This window comes from Dipodomys spectabilis, unplaced genomic scaffold (assembly GCF_019054845.1).
Source record: "Dipodomys spectabilis isolate Male_0828 unplaced genomic scaffold, ASM1905484v1 ptg000141l, whole genome shotgun sequence".
NCBI classification, from domain to species: domain Eukaryota; kingdom Metazoa; phylum Chordata; class Mammalia; order Rodentia; family Heteromyidae; genus Dipodomys; species Dipodomys spectabilis.
In genome coordinates this window covers 3,391,321-3,413,008 of record NW_024870818.1, presented here as the reverse complement: position 1 = coordinate 3,413,008, position 21,688 = coordinate 3,391,321, and the positions used below count along the sequence as shown (strand labels likewise).

Below are 21,688 nucleotides of genomic sequence, written 5' to 3'. Positions count from 1 at the left end.
CTGGCTTTATACTTGTACTTTTTAATGCTAATGTTATGAAATGGCAAAATAAAATGGCTTATTCTTGCTAAGCAGTATAGGTTGAAAGATTTACTGTTGCTAAATACAATACTAGCCAGCTACTGAATACTTAAATATTGCAAGTCTTTTTTTTTTTTTTTGGTATTTCTAAGACTTTTAAACCCAACATTTCCATAGCAGTTGCATTTGAAGGTACTTATTAGTACCTTTCATTGAGTTCTAAAGCTGGGAGGCCTGCCATGCTTTCCACAGACTCTCCATTTATTTAAACAAAGTGGTGTTTCTTTTCTGGTTGGAAGGGTTGAGGCAGGCAGAGAAAGGTAGGGCATTTCTTTCCCAGCCTTGTACTCTAGTATACTGTGGTAAGAGTATAACTTCACTGAAAGCTCTCTTTAAAAGCTCTACTGCTTGAAACTTGTTACCACTGAAATGTGTTTAGTAATAACATTCTGAATCAGCTCTTCTGGTATTTCATTGAATGCCTTTTCTCTAAGAATGAAGCTGGACTTTATAGTTCTTCCACACTTGCTTTCATAGGTTGCTTGTTTAAAATTCACTGTATACTAAACCACTTAAAAAAAAGTTGTCTTTTGAAGTTTGGTAATTTTTACAGTTTTATTAGACAGTTTAAGAACCAATGACATACCTCAGTAATGATAAAGGAAAGAAAACAAGCTTTCCTTTCAAGAAACCAAAGAGCACAAAGTAAAGACTATTTCATCGTATATAATCACAAGATTAGGCACTCTGACAGGGTTAGGCAAGATTCTTGGCGTAAGGTGAGGCACAGGCACTTTCATCTGTCTTGCTGACTCTGATTTTGAAGATTAGATATTATAAAGGTCTTTAAAGAACTTACTTATCATTTCAGATTTCTGGCCCCCAACACAGCAGCCTATATTTCAAAAGTTTTATTTCTCCCTCCCTGGTCTTTGCTCATTTACATATTGAAGATAACTTAAAAACAAGAATCTAGAGGGCCATATTTCATGTGAAGTATGAGTGTAAGTATATTAGATGAAAACATATTGTTACCTCTGCAAGAAAAAGCAAACCAAAAATCCCAAACCCTTCATATGTACTTTTATAAAAATACAGCTATTAAATTGTAATCCTTTGTATACCACTTCTGAAAAGTATTTAAATTAGTTGCATAAATAAATGCAAATATTGTATTTTTAATTCACTTAAAATCAGCCTTAATGTATTTAAACTATTTGAAGCTCTACCCAGATTGACATATAGTGTAGTAGAAAGATTAAATATACAACACACAAAGCCTGGAACTTGACATTAGTCACTAAAACAAAAATTGAATTCCTAAATCCAAGCAATCAAAAGATGTTTATTTTTATAGAAAGATCTGTAAAAAAATAATTTTTCAAACAGCTTTACTTTTTTATAGAGAAAACTTTCTACAGAAGTTGACTTAGATTTTAATATTTTAAATTGTACCATCATTAAATAAGGTGGGACACCATATGAATTTCATTGCACTGGAAGAAATGCAAAGCATTTTTTAATATAAAGTATACAGAGCATTCTAGTCAACTACAGCTGTGTTACAGCTATGTGTTCTTTTGGATTTGGTCCAAAGAAACCTGAGTCTGTTTCCAGAGAGAATGAAAAATGTTATAGACACCTGATCAGTTACTCCTCACTGAAGGATGTACAAAATGGCATTCTTTGTAGATCCCACGGAATCCAGTTTCCCAACACTGATACTTTCCTTTTCCCTTTCCCACACCTCAGTTCACTTGGGTTCCAGGTTCTGGTCTTGAAACACAGGAATCCAGGTTTTCTTCAGAAACACACATCCCATGGTCAGATGAACTACCCAGTTTTGCAGTATGTCATCATCTCAGTATGTCATCATCTCTTCTGTTCCCAGATCTCAGCCATATTTAGGTCCAAATCTTTAAGGCCTTTTAAGGCTTGAAGATTTCCAGTGTAAAAAGCTACATCTGCTGTTACCAACCTAAACATTGGAGAAGTTATTTTTAAATCTCATACTTTTTATCTGTAATACCTTATACACTGTAAATACTACTTACATAACCAGTTGTAATGCACATTTTTTAGGATATGACTACAGAATCAGTACATTTTCAGTACCGACATCTTTTTACTCATTTCCATCTTTGATGGATTAAGTCTGTGGACATGGAGTCAATGGATATAGAGGGCTGATTGTATTTCCATACCAACAGAAATCTGTAGCAGTGAATTTTTAAAAAATGGGATGTATCTGTTCAGTATGCTTGCTGTACAGCTAAATTTACCAAACAGCTTTACATAGTTTTCATAAAAGAAACGAGAACAACTGAAAGTATATAGGTCAAACTTACTAGAAATGCTACCTATGCATTGGAAATGAAGACTGGAAATGGGGTATCAAGGTGTACTTCAGCTTCATGTGTTATACTAATTTTAATACCAGTTAAAAATATAACAAATATTTTTAAAAATAGCAAATGGTAATAATAATGATCAATTCTGGGTAGCAGGAACACAAATGTTCTATTTTCTATAAGTGTCTGTATTTGAAAAGTATCTTAGAGAAAAAGAAAATTTCATCAAGAAGTACATAACAGAGGAAGAGGAAGAACAAGAGCAAATGCCTAATGGGTAAGGAGGATTTTCTCTGGGATAAAAACACTTCGGAACTGTATAACACTGAATGCACTAAGCTATACTACCAATTGTCATGCTAAAATGGACCATTTACTGGGAGATGGTGTCTAATGCCTGAAAACCTAACTACTCAGGAGGCTAAGATCTGTGGATCATGAAGCCAGCCTGGATGAAAATAATCTTTGAGAAGCTCATTGCCAGTTAACCAACAAAAAGCCAGAAGTGGAGCTGTGGAGCTCAAGTGGTAGAAAACTAGTCTAGCAAAAAAGCTCAGGACCACCCAGGCCCTGAGTTCAAGCCCCAGAACTGGCTCAAAAAGAAAAAATGCATTTTAATTGTGATTTCAGAAACAATTTCCTTCATAAGCAGGTAGTTATGTCCATAGCTACAATATAGAGATTACAATTCTTGTAATACTATCAAGAGATCAAAGATATGAATAACTTGTACATAGAAATTAATTTCTGTGACTACGAGGATTCCCCTCAGAAAATAATAGCTAATGAGTTAGAGCTTGGATGCTTCAGAACTACTGGCCTGAGAACAGTGAACCTACCTATCCTTAAAAATTTGGGGGGGAGGTCTTAAAAATATTAACTTTTTTAGGAAGTGGCGCTGTAGCTCAAGTGGTAGAGCGCTCGCCTTGAGCTGAAGAGCTGAGGGACAGCGCCCAGGCACAGAGTTCAAGCCCCACGACCGACCAAAAAAAAAAAAAAAATTAACTTTTTTAGTATAGCCTCTTTAGGTCATAGCATCAAGCTCTAAATTCTTTTTTTTTTTTTTTTTTGGCCCGGTCATGGGGCCTGAATTCTGGACCTAGGTGCTGTCCCTCAGCTCTTCAGCTCAAGGCTAGCGCTCTACCACTGAGCCACCTTCCCAGCCCTCAAGCTCTAAATTCTTAATATGCTATTTCTTTTCAAAAGAAGATTCAATAGCAGGTAATATATATATATATATATATGTATATATATATATATATATATCATTTATATCTCAATATCAAGTGGGAAATAGTCTGGTGTTCCTGTTAAAAATACCTTAGTTGGGGATGTAGTTTAGTTGTAGAACACTTACTACTCTATACTAGTAAAGCCCTGGGTTCTACTCCCAGAAGTGGAAAAAGAAAGTATCTGGGTGTATGTTGGTGTGATTAATTAACATCAGTTATCTTAGAAAGGCTTGCAGTTATTTATGTACTTATTATTTAAAGATGTGTGCATGGTATTTAGAGGTTAAATCTTGAGAGAGAGAGAGAGAGAGAATATGTGTGTCCCTATCCTTGTATGCTGGAACTGAACCTTAAACTCTGGTCCTGCTCTTCCTTGGTGTTTTCATTTCTGGCTGGCACCCTACCACTTCTCCACTCTGCCACATCTTCATTTCCAGCCTTTTGCTGGAGAGAAGAGTTTTTTCCAGCTTTTGAAATTGAAGAGGCTCACGTATGTGCCTGGGCTGGCTTCAAGCCTTGATTCTCCTAACTCATCCTCCTGAATTAAGAGAATTTATAGGCATGAGCCATGGGCACCCAGTTTTTGTTATTGTTGTTGTGTTGTTTTGTTTTAAATGTTTGACAAAAGAACTGTGCTTATGGAGAAATAATGAAAGAATGAGAATGTAGCATCATTTTAGCAGTTTTCAAATCTAGGCGAGAGGTATTCAAGCACTTGTTATACTCTGGCTCATGAAAATTTTGAAAACAATTCTTTAAAAGCAAAATGAAGACTCAGGTAATAGTCAAATGAGGGAATCATAGTCTTGCCTAAAACTTAAATTCAGTTTAGCAGACAGACTGAGCAGACTGAAGCTTCCAAACACTCTTGTAAAATAATTTAGTACTTCTTTTTCACCTTGAAATACATCTTTTATTCCTATAATTTTGAAATGTAAACCTAAATTTCCTTTAACACTAAGGTGATAAAATTTTATTTTTAAAATCTATGAGGCAGATAACATACCAAGGAAGTCATACTAAAGAATAAATGATCGGTGTTCTGTCTCCTCTCCCTATTTTTCCTATTTTTTGCTGCTGCTAAGGGATTGAACCGAAGGTCTTATGCATGCTAAGTAAGCACTCTACAACAGCTATATTCACAGCTCCATATTTTTTTTTAATCTATACTATTCTTTATAAAAAATAATGAAGGAAGTTTATCAGCTGCCTTCTTTGTGATGGTATCACTTTGTATCCTCCTGCCCTAATTCCCAAGTACTGGGATTACATGCATATATACCACTATATCTGATCTTATTTTTATTTTTTGTTGTCATGGACTTGAACTCTGGGCCTGGTCACTGTCCCTCAGCTCTTCAGTTCAAGGCTAGCACTCTACCACTTGAGCCTCAGCGCCACTTCCAGTTTTCTGGTGGTTTATTACTGGAGATAAGAGTCTCATGGACTTCCTTTTTTTTTTTTTCATCTTGGATAAAATTTATTCTTTCAATAACTGGTGGTGTAGCTCAAGTGGTAAAGTGCCAGCAATGAGCAAAAAAACTGAGGCGGTGAGCAAGGACACACACAGATACACAGACCTACTGTTTTTCTTCTCAAGGTTTCTAATAAAACATGAATGTGGCTGGGCACTGGTGGCTCACGCCTATAATCCCGAGTAGCCAGTCAAGAGGCTGAGATCTGAAAATCTAGGTTCAAAGCCAAGAGGCTGAGATCTGAAAATCTAGGTTCAAAGCCAGTCAGGGCAGGAAAATCCATGAGACTCATCTCCAATTAACCACCAGAAAACTAGAAGTGGTAGTGGTAGCCAAGGCTCTGAGTTCAAACCAGACCACTGATCCCCCCTCCCTCCATTAATGTGACCTGCAATCTATGGTTTCAATTACGTAACTACCGCATATCTAATCTATTTAAGATTTATGGTAGGAAAACGCCAAGTGCTGATGGGAGCAAAGCGCTTCTGTTGGTCTGGAAACCTGGGGACCTGCACGCTCCCGTGAAGAGCTGGCCCCTGCTGCTGTGAGAGAGAGTCAGAGCGCCTGGGTGCTCTCATGGACTTTCTTGCCCAGGCTGGCTTTGAACTGCGACCCTCAGATCTCAGCCTCCTGAGTAGCTAGAATTACAGGCATGAGCCACTGGTGCCCAAATAGTAAGGATCAGAGAACGTAAGTGATTTGTCCAACTTTACATTTAAATTGTGCAATATATACATACAACAATTATATGTAGTGGCAGAACTAGGGCTTAGCCTATGTTTTATGGTTTAATTTCTTTTTTATGGCACACATTTTTAAACAATATAGTTTGTTACACACAATTTTTCATTACCATATGAAATAACTATGACAGATTTTCTTTTGAAATAACTATGACAGATTTTCTTTTTTGTTTTTGTTTTGGTCGGTCATGGGAACTGAACTCTGGGCCTGGGCGCTGTCCCTCAGCTCAAGGCTAGCACTCTACCACTTGAGCCACAGCACCACTTCTGGCTTTTTTCTGCTTCTGTGGTGCTGAGGAATCAAACCCAGGGCCTAATGCATGTGAGGTAAGCACTCTACCACTGAGCTAACCTCCCAGCCAGACAGATTTTCTTCTTATCATTTTATAAATCAGTCACAGAAGGTAAGTAACTTTCATATATCCATCCATCCAGGTACTAAGTACAGCTCTTTGAGTTCTGTTTGGATGGGAAGCTGACTGGATAACTAAGGAGATATTACTGACCTACATTGCCTCAAATAAGTAGATACAGTCAGGCAAGGAACTGGCCATTCACAAACCACTTTAATGTAAAGAGATTCAGATGGACAGAAAGAAATTTCCACAAGAGAAAAGCAGAAAGTTACTGATTTTAGAATTTCTGTGCCTAGTCTGACTACAGCAGAAAAGATCATAAAGAATAAAAGCCAATCATGGGAACAATTCAGTATGAGACTATGTGCTAAAAAAGTATATATTAAAAATCATACCCATTCTGAGGTCCTCCATCATTTATCACATTTAAGTGAGATAACTGCTTTTTCAAGTGGAGTTTGTAACTTGTATTAATTCTTAAAAATAACATCTGGAAAAGAAAGGACACTAAATTTCTTAAAACTCTCCTGAAATAAAAGACCTGATTATATGAGTTATAGTATTATTTCAATAAAATGTTTAAATTCCTCTTTCTTCTGACATATACTTAAACAAAACAAACATGTTCCTCTGAAAGCATTTAAATGTTACTTTATTTTTTCTTAGTTGACAAAAGCTTTTCTTACTCTAAGCACTAATTCTTTGGGCAGTAAGACCTGCCTTTTTACACAATGGAAGAATTCCTGTGGATATGTAAGTGGGATCAATCATGATGATAAAAAGAATACAAGGTAGTGGAAAATTTACAGTAATCAGGAACTTGATGGAGGAAAATAAAGACAATGACAAACAGGTGCTATTAAACTCTGAACTAAAATCATTTCAAAGTATCCTTCGTGCATATTTTTAATAACCTAATAATTCTTTGAGAAACATCCAACCTAAAAGTATATATAATTAATCTATGGAAATGATTTGGCACACATCTTTTTTTTTTTTTTGTCGGTCGTGGGGCTTGAACTCTGGGCCTGGGCGCTGTCCCTCAGCTCTTCAGCTCAAGGCAAGAGCTCTACCACTTGAGCTACAGCACCACTTCCGGTTTTCTGGTGGTTTAATGGAGATAGGAGTCTCACAGTCTTTCCTGCCCGGGCTGGCTTTGAACCGCGATCCTCAGATCTCAGCCTCCTGAGTAGCTAGGATTACAGGCGTGAGCCACCAGCGCCCGGTGGCACACGTATTTTCTATGGGAAAAAAGTGTGTGTATAACTTGCACAGCTTTGATGAGGAGTATCCTTTATATGATACAGATAAAAAAACAGTACCCGTATGTCCAGCTTCCATGAACTAGTTATCTTTTTCAAATTAGAACTCATATGGCTAGTCAAGGTCAGAAAGTCAAAGGGGAGGGATTTCACATGTAGGATAAAAAGCACGGGTTGGCTAGGAAGAAATAAGGGTAGAGACCTCAGAAGGTCCTCCCTATTTTACCATTTCCTTCAGGCCTCAGCGAGCCTGCCTCAGGGAGCTAGATGATATATAACCATGAAATTAAGATGAGTAAATGAAGAAAAATGGTAACATTTAGTATTGAATGGAAGCGTGAAGTGGCATAAAACCAGGAGGAATGAGTGAGAGTAGGCGAGACACTGAGACAGTCATTACTGACCCCCAAATACCATTTCTATTCACTCAATCAATTTTAGAGACCAATGAAAACTTGTCTGAATAGCAAAAAATCAGTCAAATTTAAACTCTTGCTAAATAATTACAGTGAACTAGCAAATATGATAAAACAGATTGGATTAATTATGTGTATTAATCTTAACTCCATCATTTCTTCCATATTCACTTAGGATTATATTCACAGTAACTTATCTTTTACTTTTAGAATTACTAACTGCATAACAAAGGGCACTTTGAAATGGTCACAGTAATATTGGAATTTGAATTAAGTTTAATTATGCTGAACACATGTAAAAACACCCCAATTTTCATGGCTATTACACATCATATATACAAAAGTCATTTGGGGAATTAATACCTGTGTTTGTTCTTCGGGAAGAAGATCAAATATAGCTTCATGCATTTTTGTCATTTGCTTACAAATATTCCTGAAACAGGCAGAAGGAACAGGAGCTTTCACCTCATACTGGAAGGGAAAAGTAATGAAAATTATGTTTAGTCCTCTGTATTGTACACTGTCTCGAGCATTTCCTGAAGCATATTTTCTGCCCCTCAATATATCTAATTCTGGTTTAGGGCTCAACCTTATATTAACTGTGATCAGTAATAATCATGCAAATCCTAAGAGCAATTAACAATTTATTCTGTAGAACTAAGTTGTGGCTGAGAACATAGGCTGCTTCCAATATTAAAATTGAGTGTCTGGCCTCTAATCCTGGCTCCTCAAATTTTTAGTTATTTCATATAGATGGGATTACAATATGTTGAATTTTTGACTTAAATCTCAATTTACTCATTGTTGTAATATTTCTTTTTGTGACTAGATATTTCACTTTATTGATGGACCAATTTTGTTCATCCATTAATCAACTGATATGCATCTGAGCTGTTTCTTTTTTTTTTTTTTTGAAGGTTGCTATTATGAATAATGCTGCTGTGAACATTTAAGTAGAGATTTTTCTGTGAAAAAATATTTTTACCTCAGGAATGTATATAGTAGGGATGAAAAAAAATACTGAAACTATTTTCTAAATTTTATACTATCACTAGCAAAGAATGAGGACTCCAATTTCTCCATCTTCTCGTCAAAATTTTTTATTGTCTTTTCTAAGTCATTCTACTAGGTATGAAGTATCATTTCAATGGTAATTATTCTTAAGTTCTCCTCTATATTGGGTTAAATAATGTCCCTCCAAAAACTCATGTCTAGCTGGTACTGCATAAGGTCATACCCTAAATTCAAGAAGAGAAGAGAGAAATTCAGACACAGAGACATAGGAAGACTAATAGATAAAGACAGATGAATAATGGTGTGATGTGACACAAGCCAAGGAATGCCATGGGGCGATAGCAGCTGTAAGTTATAAAAAGCAGAAATAGAAGAGCTCTAGGCTCTTCCTTAGAGCCTTCGGAGAGAAAATTCCCTGGCCAGCACTTTGATTTAGGAATTGTTAGTATCTAGAACTATGAAAGAACACATTGTTTTATGTCATCTAGTCATTTGTTTTGGCAGCACTAAAAAAACTAAATATACTTTCCCACCCCTGACCTTTACCCTTGCTTTCCCTAAAAATATCATTTTTCATTTTACTGCATTTCCTCAGTCACATAAACTTGACACAATACTTACTTTCAACCCTTAAAATTTGGTTCCTGCCACCACCCAAACTAGTAACACTCCTTTGAAATTTCTCTCTGTAAAAAACTCAGTGGAGACATCGTAACTTCTGCACTCAGTAAAACTTTGCTAGTTCCATTCTTCACTGTGGCATAGCACGTCCATGCTCTCACTTGCAATTGTCTCCTCATGCAACACCTTTTCCTAGCTCTTTCCCTCTTGACCTTGTCTTCAGCCTCCAGTTATCTAAGTGCAAGCAAGATTTCTTCATCAAATCTTGTTTACTATCCTCTCTTTTCTTTGAACATTTTTACTCAGCCTCATGCTTTCTATTAACCTCATGCCCTAAACTTCCATTTTTGTATTTAAGACGCACATTTACTAGGTGTTCCAACTTGAAAACTGAATTTAACTGAATAGGGAGGACTAAAATGGCCTCAGCAGAGAAATATTTATGTAAGGCCTTTAATAAATTTTATTATCTTACAAATGCCTGCCATTACATTTTGACTAATCTAGATATTAGTTTTTAAAATAACTACAAGTGGGTTATCATCTTAAATTAAAAAAAGAATGATAAATTTTCTAAACATTAGTATCTATGTGATGTGGTTTACACAAAAATTTCTTAAGCTAGGACATGAAACTCATGAACAGTAAAAGAAATAAGCTGGATTTTTTTAAAAAATTAAAAACTGCTCTTCATAAGAAACTATTAACAAAATGAAAAAAAAATCTACAGATTATCTTACACAAATGGTTAAACACTTACACAAACAGTTAAAAGGCATGTAATGGATAAAGGACCTTTAAGATATATGAAGAATTCTTATAACTCAGTAAGAAAATGATTGTAAAACTAAAAACAAATTAGCACTTTACTAGTGAAAATATGCAGATGGCAAACAAGCACATGAAAATATACTGAACTTATCATATGTTAGGTAAATTAAAATCACAACAAAAGGGCAGAAGACTAGCTTAGATGTATAGTGCTTGCCTAGCATATGAGGCCATGGGTTTGATCCCCAATACTGGAAAAAAAAAAAAGCCACAATGAAGTATCACTCCTTGCACAACAGTAAAAGAATAACATTAAAAACAAGGAGCTTTGTGTATGGTCCACTGCTGTAATCCCAGCACTTGATAGGCTAAGGCAAAAGGATTTCAACTTCAGCCTAAGAAACTACACAGAAAGTCTCTGTCACAAAATCAAAACAGGCTGACGTTAGCAAGTGATGATAAAAGTAAGAACACCTAGAACTCTTTTCTTAAACAGCTATTTTAACATTCCATAAGCCATAGCTAATGTGTTATTCCAAAGTATTTATATTAAAGATATGAAAAGACAAACACAAAGACTGAATATGGATATTTATGGTATCTTTAGTCATAACCACCAAAAAGTGGAGAAAACCCAAATGCCTACTAAGTGATGATGAACAAAAAAAAGTAATATATTCATATAATAGATACATACTATTCTACAACAAACAAACCACTGACATCTTATTACATCCACCAATTCCAAAAGCACTATGCTGAATGAAAAAAACCTGTCACAAGGTTCATTCATTCTGAATGAATCAAGGACATTCTGGAAAATGCAAAAGTACAAGTACCCAGAAGAATGTTTAGCAGTGATCATGACTGTGTTAGTTCTACATATATATATACACACATATACCAAATCATATATTTAAAAAATAATTTTACTGAATATAAATTATACCTCAATAAAGCAGATTTAAACTGATAATCACTGATTTCCAGTTTTTCTAACTGATCATACTCTCTGAACATACAACCTAATGTAATAGCTAAATGGAATGTTACTTTTGTTATCATTAATAACATCAAAATGTTAATAAGTTCATTACTCCAGGCTGGGGCCGGAACCAGGCCCCGGGATCCGGCGCCTGAACAACACAACCAACTCCTCCCAACTGAAGTAAAAAGCTGAGCATAAGCTTCAACAGAGGGGAGAAAATCAGGAAACAACACTCCCCGGGAAGCACGCCTGTGACAACAAAAGACCTGGAGGCTCAGGACAAGAGAAGCCCAAACCCCACCAAAACTCCACCCATATACCCTAGGCTGGGAATTGGGCAACACAGGCTGCCAGCACCTGATAGTAAGCAGGAGCTCAGGCTGATAAGGCGGCTCAGCAATAGAGTGATAGTCTTGGATGTATGAGGCCCTGGATCTGATTCCTCAGCATCACAAAAGCAAAAGGGTCAGAAATGGTGCTGTGGCTCAAATGGTAAGGTGCCAGCTGAAGAGCTGAGGGACAGCACCCAAACCTAGAGTTCAAGCCCACAACCAGCCCAAAACAAACAAACAAAAACACATCAGGAGTCCATAGCAGACTCCAGTATTTGGGAGAGTGCATCCAGAGCATCTGATCTTCCCAAGAGCACCCGCAGGAGCAAACACAAGCAGTCTAGGCTGCTCAACCCTTCCAAAGGCGGGAATTGCCAGCAATCTACAGCAGAGAGCTGAGAATCCTAAGTAAGTCAGAATAGCAGCTGGAAATAGGCTCCCAACAGAACCCAGATCAGGCACAGACTCTCTCTACCAATACAGAATCAGCAACCAAGCAAAGACAGACACACCAAAACAAAATTGAAGAGCAGTCTCCTGAACCCCCATGCGAAAATCACAGAGAAAAATCACAAGGTTTACCACCACCCAGGACAGCAAGCTCACCTCAAAAGCCAGCAGCCACGCAGGGGAGAGCCCCAGTGGGAGCAAAGCAGGAATGGAAGACAAAAGCTACATCCAACGGTTGCTGGAGGCAATGACTCAAGAAATAAAGCGAGAAATGGATCAGAAATCGAAAGAGCACAAGGATGAACTATCAAAAGAGATACAGGATATCAAACAAAAGTTGGATGCAAAAATAGAAGCTGCACAAACCTCAGTAAGAAGTGAGATAAACGCCAAATTAGAGGTAATGCATACCTCATTGAGAGGTGAGATCAGTACTCTGAGAACCAACATTGAATCCATAAAGGGATCCATTTCCTCCATGCAAACCACAATAGAAGCCACGGTCAACAGAGTGAATGAAATGGAAGGTAGAGTGTCAGATACAGAAGACAGAATACACCAACTGGACCAAAAAGTGACAGATATGGAAAAATCACTCAAATTAAACCAAAGGGAAATTCAAGAGCAAGCAAGAAATTTAACCTTCGCATAATTGGAGTGGACGAAGGTGAGGAATTCCAGAGCAAGGGAATGCAACACCTATTTAACAAGGTAATCAATGAAAATTTTCCCCACCTCAAAAACGACCATCTTAACTACGTTACAAAAGCTTATAGAACACCCAACAAGCAAGATCCCAGGAGAAACACTTCTAGACACATTATAGTAAAAATGATAGATCTGAATAATAAGGAAACAATCCTGAATGCAGCAAAAATGAAGAAGGAGCTATACTACAACGGGAAAAAAATTAGAATCACTGCAGATCTCTCCACACAAACAATGAATGCAAGAAAAGCCTGGGAAAGCACCATACGAGCCCTGAGAGCCAATAACTGCCAACCCAGACTGATATACCCGGCAAAGCTAGCATTCACATTCGATGGAGAACTGAAAACTTTTAATAGCAAAGAAAAACTAAATGAATACGTAAACATTAAGCCAGCATTACAAAGAATTCTAAGAGGGGGGACACAACCTGAAGAAAGCGACCAGGAACTGGGACCTGCCCCAAACAGGCGTTACTCAAAGTCTAACTGAGCAAGCACAGGAGGAAAGGAAAGAAGAAAAACTTAGGAAAACGGAATGGCAGGGACAACAATGCATCTCTCTATACTTTCTCTTAATATAAATGGGCTGAATTCGCCAATTAAAAGAAAACGAACTGAGGACTGGATCAGAAAACAAGACCCATCCATCTGTTGCCTTCAGGAGACCCACCTCTCAGCCAAACATACAAACAAACTCAGAGTGAAGGGGTAGAAAAGGATCTACCAATCAAATGCCCCCAGTAAGAAAGCAGGTGTAGCTATCCTGATAGCTGACAAAATAAACTTTTCATTAAAATCAGTACAGAAAGACAAGGACGGACACTACATATTAATAAAGGGAACAATCCAAGAGGAGGATATAACCATCATCAACTTATATGCCCCAAATATCGGTGCACCCAGATATGTTAAACAAATGCTCTCAAACTTACAGAATAAAATAGATCCCAATACGATAATACTAGGAGACTTTAACACACCACTCTCACCAAAGGACAGGTCTACCAACCAGAGGATTGGCAAAGAAGCTACCGAATTAAGTGAGGCCATACTTCAAGCGGAATTAACTGACATCTACCGAGTATTTCACCCTAAAACAACACAGTACACATTCTTCTCAGCAGCTCATGGAACTTTCTCCAAAATAGACCATATCATAGTTCATGCAAGGAACTTAAGCAAATACAAAGGGATCGACATAATCCCCTGTATCCTATCTGACCACAGTGGAATCAAGCTAGCTCTCAATAACAAAGCATACCGCAGAAATTTCTCTAATACATGGAAATTGAACAGCACACTCCTTAATAAGGCCTGGGTAACAGAAGAGATCAGAGAAGAAATAAAGCATTTCCTACAACTCAATGAAAATGAAAACACCTCACAAAGAAACTTGTGGGACACAGCAAAAGCAGTCCTGAGGGGCAAATTTATTGCCCTCAGTGCCCACATCAAGAGAATGGAGACAGAGATATTCGGGGGGACCAAGATGGCGACGGGGCAGTAGGGAAACGCCACAGCTCTCTCCAACCAAAAAGAGAGTTCGAGTTCCAACCTTTAATCTCCCCAAGAGACCGACAACAACAAAAAGACGAACACTCAGAGAAAAACCAGAGGTGGAAAATAACAAAAAAAAAGAAAGAGGAAAAGAAGAATTTCAGAACAGAGAAGAGCGAAGACCCCTCCCCCAACCTTTACTGGCCGCGCGGCAGTGTGCCAAGCCGCCGGCCAGCCGGCCCGGCGGGGGCTGCCGGAGCCACAGAGACACAGGGGGCTGCTTGCAGATCACCAGGTACCGGATTGCAGAACAGCGGATCGCCAGGAACAGAGAAACCTAACAGCCAGGAGTCTCCAGGAGGATCCCACCCCACCCATCACTCTCCACCGGAGCGGAGAGGCTCCATCCCGTCAAAGCCGCCCGGCACCAGCAGCGCCACAAAGGGACCTGTCCGCAGACCACCCGCCCAATCGCGATCGCAACGACCCGGCGGGGGGCCGCCCAACCCAGCCAGCAACCACCCCAACTGAACTCGGACTGCAACAACAACTGACGACCTACAGGGTGAGTACCCATCAGGGGACAGGGAATCCATCAAGGGAGACCAGAGCTGGAGGGAATCCCCAGACCCTGACCTAGACTCCCTACCCCAACACCCGGACCACAGGACCCACTAAAACTGGGAACTGTTTGAGAGCTCCACCAGCGGGTGGAGCACACTCTGCTGGCCAGGCCAGAGCAAGAGCGCCCCTGGAAGGGAGCTTAAATGCTCAAGCCAGGAACAGTGCCCCTGGGTCAAGACTACCAACAGTAGAAGAAATTTGAACTGTGTCCTCCAGGCTGCATAACCAAGGTGGTATACACATTAGCACAGGCCTAACGAGCGCGCTCCAGGCTGGGGCCGGAACCAGGCCAGGGGACCGGCGCCTGAACAAAGCAAAAAGGGTCAGAAGTGGGGCTGTGGCTCAAATGGTAGGGTGCCAGCCCTGAGCTGAAGAGCTGAGGGACAGCACCCAAACCTAGAGTTCAAGCCCACAACCAGCCCAAAACAAACAAACAAAAACACATCAGGAGCCCATAGCAGACTCCAGTATTTGGGAGAGTGCATCCAGAGCATCTGATCTTCCCAAGAGCACCCGCAGGAGCAAACACAAGCAGTCTAGGCTGCTCAACCCTTCCAAAGGTGGGAATTGCTACAGCAGAGAGCTGAGAATCCTAAGTGAATAGCAGCTGGAAATAGGCTCCCAACAGAATCCAGATCAGGCACAGACTCTCTCTACCAATACAGAATCAGCAACCAAGCAAAGACAGACACACCAAAACAAGATTGAAGAGCAGTCTCCTGAACCCCAATGCGAAAATCACAGAGAAAAATCACAAGGTTCACCACTACCCAGGACAGCAAGCTCACCTCAAAAGCCAGCAGCCACGCAGGGGAGAGCCCCAGTGGGAGCAAAGCAGGAATGGAAGACAAAAACTATATCCAAGGGTTGCTGGAGGCAATGACTCAAGAAATAAAGCGAGAAATGGATCAGAAATTGAAAGAGCACAAGGATGAACTATCAAAAGATATACAGGATATCAAACAAAAATTGGATGCAAAAATAGAAGCAGCACAAACCTCAGTAAGAAGTGAGATAAACGCCAAATTAGAGGTAATGCATACTGATCTCACCTCATTGAGAGGTGAGATCAGTACTCTGAGAACCAACGTTGAATCCATAAAGGGATCCATTTCCACCATGCAAACCACAATAGAAGCCACGGTCAACAGAGTGAATGAAATGGAAGGTAGAGTGTCAGATACAGAAGACAGAATACACCAACTGGACCAAAAAGTGACAGATATGGAAAAATCACTCAAATTAAACCAAAGGGAAATTCAAGAGCAAGCAGATAATGCTAAAAAATTTAACCTTCGCATAATCGGAGTGGACGAAGGTGAGGAATTCCAGAGCAAGGGAATGCAACACCTATTTAACAAGATAGTCAATGAAAATTTTCCCCACCTCAAAAACGACCATCTTAAGTACATCACAAAAGCTTATCGAACACCCAACAAGCAAGATCCCAGGAGAAACACTTCTAGACACATAATAGTAACAATGATGGATCTGAATAATAAGGAAACAATCCTGCATGCAGCAAAAATGAAGAAGGAGCTATACTACAACGGGAAAAAAATTAGAATCACTGCAGATCTCTCCACACAAACAATGAATGCAAGAAAAGCCTGGGAAAGCACCATACGAGCCCTGAGAGCCAATAACTGCCAACCCAGACTGATATACCCGGCAAAGCTAGCATTCACATTCGATGGAGAACTGAAAACTTTTAATAGCAAAGAAAAACTAAATGAATACATAAACATTAAGCCAGCATTACAAAGAATTCTAAGAGGGGGGACACAACCTGAAGAAAGCAACCAGGAACTGGGACCTGCCCCAAACAGGCATTACTCAAAGTCTAACTGAGCAAGCCCAGGAGGAAAGGAAAGAAGAAAAACTTAGGAAAACGGAATGGCAGGGACAACAATGCATCTCTCTATACTTTCTCTTAATATAAATGGGCTGAATTCGCCAATTAAAAGAAAACGAACTGAGGACTGGATCAGAAAACAAGACCCATCCATCTGTTGCCTTCAGGAGACCCACCTCTCAGCCAAACATACAAACAAACTCAGAGTGAAGGGGTGGAAAAGGATCTACCAATCAAATTCCCCCAATAAGAAAGCAGGTGTAGCTATCCTGATAGCTGACAAAATAAATTTTTCATTAAAATCAGTACAGAAAGACAAGGACGGACACTACATATTAATAAAGGGAACAATCCAAGAGGAGGATATAACCATCATCAACTTATATGCCCCAAATATCGGTGCACCCAGATATGTTAAACAAATGCTCTCAAACTTACAGAATAAAATAGATCCCAATACGATAATACTAGGAGACTTTAACACGCCACTCTCACCAAAGGACAGGTCTACCAACCAGAGGATTGGCAAAGAAGCTACCGAATTAAGTGAGGCCATACTTCAAGCGGAATTAACTGACATCTACCGAGTATTTCACCCTAAAACAACACAGTACACATTCTTCTCAGCAGCTCATGGAACTTTCTCCAAAATAGACCATATCATAGTTCATTCAAAGAACTTAAGCAAATACAAAGGGATCGACATAATCCCCTGTATCCTATCTGACCACAGTGGAATCAAGCTAGCTCTCAATAACAAAGCATACCGCAGAAATTTCTCTAATACATGGAAATTGAACAGCACACTCCTTAACAAGGCCTGGGTAACAGAAGAGATCAGAGAAGAAATAAAGCATTTCCTAGAACTCAATGAAAATGAAAACACCTCACAAAGAAACTTGTGGGACACAGCAAAAGCAGTCCTGAGGGGCAAATTTATTGCCCTCAGTGCCCACATCAAGAGAATGGAGACAGACCAAGTAAATAATCTCATGTTGCAACTAAAACAGCTAGAAAAACAAGAAAAAATGGGACCTAAAGCTACTAGACGAAGCCAGATAACCAAATTGAGAGCAGAGATTAACCAATTAGAAAATCAGAAAACCATAACCAAAATAAACCAAACAAAAAGCTGGTTCTTTGAAAAAATAAACAAAATTGATGGCCCGTTGGCAAGATTAATTAAAAAAAGAAGAGAGGAAACCCATATTAATAGGATTAGGGATGCCACGGGAAACATCACAACACGTACCCAAGATATCCAAACAATTCTAACAGTCTACTTTCAAAAGCTATACTCTCTAAAGGAAGAAAATCTGGCGGAAATGGATGCATTTTTAGAGAAATACAAGTTACCCAAACTGAGCAAAGAAGAAGTTAACCAATTAAATAAGCCAATATCCTATAATGAGATACAGGAAGCTATCAAAAGTCTTCCAACAAAAAAAAGCCCAGGACCAGATGGATTCACAGCAGAATTCTATAAGACCTTTAAAGAAGAACTAATACCCATACTCCTCAAGCTCTTCAGAGAAACAGAGAAGGAGGGAGCTATCCCAAACTCATTCTACGAAGCCAATATCACACTCATCCCCAAACCAGGCAAAGACCCAACCAAAAAGGAGAATTACAGGCCAATCTCCTTGATGAACACAGATGCAAAGATCCTTAACAAGATTCTAGCTAACAGAATCCAGAAACACATAAAAAAAATAATACACTATGATCAGGTAGGCTTCATCCCAGAGACACAGGGATGATTTAACATACGTAAGTCAATAAATGTAATCCAGCATATCAACAGAGCCAAGGTCAAGAATCACATGATTATCGCCACAGATGCAGAAAAGGCCTTTGATAAAATTCAACATTCATTCATGCTAAAAGCTCTGGAGAAAATGAATAGAAGGAACATTTCTAAAAACAATAAAAGCCATTTATGACAGACCAATAGCCAATATTATACTTAATGGGGAAAAGCTACAACCAATCCTCCTAAAAACAGGAACAAGGCAAGGATGTCCACTGTCTCCACTCCTCTTCAACATAGTCCTAGAACCCTTAGCCAGGACAATAAGGCAAGAAAAAGACATTAAAGGGATCCGCATAGGGAAAGAAGAAGTGAAACTATCCCTTTTTGCAGACGACATGATACTATACCTCCACGATCCCAAAAACTCCATCCCCAAACTTCTAGAAATCATAAGTCACTTCGGCAAAATAGCAGGATACAAAATAAACCCACAAAAATCAGTTGCCTTCCTATACACTGATAACGCACAGGAAGAGAGGGAAATAAAGGGAGCAACCCCATTCACAATAACCTCCCAAAAAATAAAATATTTAGGAATTAACCTAACCAAAGATGTAAAAGAACTATTTAATGAGAACTATAAAAAGTTAAAGAAAGAAATTGCAGAAGACACTAGGAAATGGAAAGACCTCCCATGCTCCTGGATAGGCCGACTTAATATAGTAAAGATGGTGATACTTCCAAAACTAATATACAAATTCAATGCAATTCCTATTAAAATCCCAATGACGTACATCACTGAAATACAGAAAACAGTCCAAAAATTTATATGGAACAACAAAAGACCTAGAATAGCCAAAACAATTCTAGGGGATAAAGACAATATGGGAGGGCTATCCATGCCGAACTTCAAACTCTACTACAGAGCTATAATCACAAAGACAGCATGGTACTGGCACAAAAACAGACCCGAAGACCAATGGAACAGAATAGAAGATCCAGATATAAATCCACAGGCCTACAGCCAGCTGATATTCGACAAAGGAGCCAAAGACATACAATGGAAGAAACACAGCCTCTTCAACCGCTGGTGCTGGGAAAACTGGGCAGCCACATGCAGAAAACTAAAAGTGGACCCCAGCCTATCACCATGCACCAACATCAACTCAAAATGGATTAAAGACCTTAACATTAAACCTGAATCTCTGACACTACTGCAGGACAGAGTAGGAGAGACACTTGAACTAATAGGCACAGGAAGGAACTTCCTGAACAGAGTCCCAGGGTCACAACAAGTTGGAGAGAGACTCGACAAATGGGACTACCTTAAAATAAAAAGCTTCTGCACAGCTAAATCTATCGCAACTAAGCTAGAAAGACAACCAACTAATTGGGAAAAAATATTTACCAGCAATATATCAGACAAGGGGTTAACATCCTGTATATACAGGGAACTCAAGAAACTAATCCCTCCCAAACCTAACAAACCAATTACTAAATGGGCAAGGGAACTAAAGAGGGACTTCTCAAATGAAGAAATAAAAATGGCAAAGAAACACATGAGGAAATGTTCATCATCCCTGGTGGTGAAGGAAATGCAAATAAAGACAACCCTGAGATACCACCTTACCCCAGTCAGAATGTCCCACATCCAGAAATCAGCCAACGACAAATGCTGGAGGGGATGTGGAGAAAGAGGAACCCTATTACACTGCTGGTGGGAATGTACACTTATACAACCACTTTGGAAAGCAGTCTGGAGGGTCCTTAGAAAGGTAAAGATTGACCTCCCTTACGACCCAGTCATACCACTTCTAGGCATCTACCCTGAACAACAGGAACCAATATACAAGGACACGTGCACCTCCATGTTTATTGCAGCACTGTTCGCAATAGCTAGGATATGGAAACAACCTAGGTGCCCCACCACAGATGAATGGATCCAAAAATTGTGGTATCTATACACAATGGAATATTATGCAGCCATTAGAAATGACAAAATAATGGCATTTGCAGGGAAATGGATGGAGCTAGAAGGAATCATGTTGAGCGAGGTAAGCCAAGAACGAAGAGACAAACGGTACATGGTCTCCCTCATAAGTGGATGCTAAATCCAAAAGGTTAGGTGATACGACAAAACTAACAGGACTTAAGAAACAAAGAACTCCCGCTCATCTGGTTGAACCACTACTAAATATCCTCATGCTGCTGATCACAAATATGGTATATAACATGTGAACACTGTTATATATTACAGACTGTGGTAGACAATTTGCTCCAGGGAAGTTAGAATGAACTTGTGACTTTGAAATTATGTAATCATTTAATCACAATCAAAAAAAAAGAACCTTGGGGAAGGGAGGGAGGGAGGGGATGGTAGGGGGAAAACAATGGAGGGGGTAACAATGTTCAAGAGGAAGTGTACTCATAACCTCACTCATGTAACTGTAACCCTCTGTATAGTAGCTTTACAATAAAAAAAAAAAAAAAAAAAAAAAGAGAATGGAGACAGACCAAGTAAATAATCTCATGCTGCAATTAAAACAGCTAGAAAAACAAGAAAAAATGGGACCTAAAGCTACTAGACGAAGCCAGATAACCAAATTAAGAGCAGAGATTAACCAATTAGAAAATCAGAAAACCATAACCAAAATAAACCAAACAAAAAGCTGGTTCTTTGAAAAAATAAACAAAATTGATGGCCCGTTGGCAAGATTAATTAAAAAAAAGAAGAGAGGAAACCCATATTAATAGGATTAGGGATTCCACAGGAGACATCACAACACGTACCCAAGATATCCAAACAATTCTAACAGACTACTTTCAAAAGCTACACTCTCTAAAGGAAGAAAATCTGGCAGAAATGGATGCATTTTTAGAGAAATACAAGTTGCCCAAACTGAGCAAAGAAGAAGTTAACCAATTAAATAAGCCAATATCCTATAATGAGATACAGGAAGCTATCAAAAGTCTTCCAACAAAAAAAAGCCCAGGACCAGATGGATTCACAGCAGAATTCTATAAGACCTTTAAACAAGAACGAATACCCATACTCCTCAAGCTCTTCAGAGAAACAGAGAAGGAGGGAGCTATCCCAAACTCATTCTACGAAGCCAATATCACACTCATCCCCAAACCAGGCAAAGACCCAACCAAAAAGGAGAATTACAGGCCAATCTCCTTGATGAACACAGATGCAAAGATCCTTAACAAGATT

General features: G+C 39.0%; 1 protein-coding gene across 2 annotated transcripts in view; it reads right to left on the bottom strand.

Annotated features, from left to right (window-relative positions):
• Window positions 1–622: 622 nt before the first annotated feature.
• Window positions 623–21,688, bottom strand: part of Vps54 (VPS54 subunit of GARP complex) — a 111,626-nt gene continuing 90,560 nt past the window's right edge. For both annotated transcript variants that reach the window (XM_042691166.1, XM_042691167.1), the window contains exons 21-23: window positions 8,220–8,327; window positions 6,574–6,668; window positions 623–1,999 (exon numbers count right to left, since the gene is read on the bottom strand). In XM_042691166.1, the coding sequence (XP_042547100.1) occupies window positions 1,894–1,999; window positions 6,574–6,668; window positions 8,220–8,327 (309 nt within the window). In that variant the 3' untranslated portion in view covers window positions 623–1,893. The remainder of the gene's footprint in view (window positions 2,000–6,573; window positions 6,669–8,219; window positions 8,328–21,688) is intronic.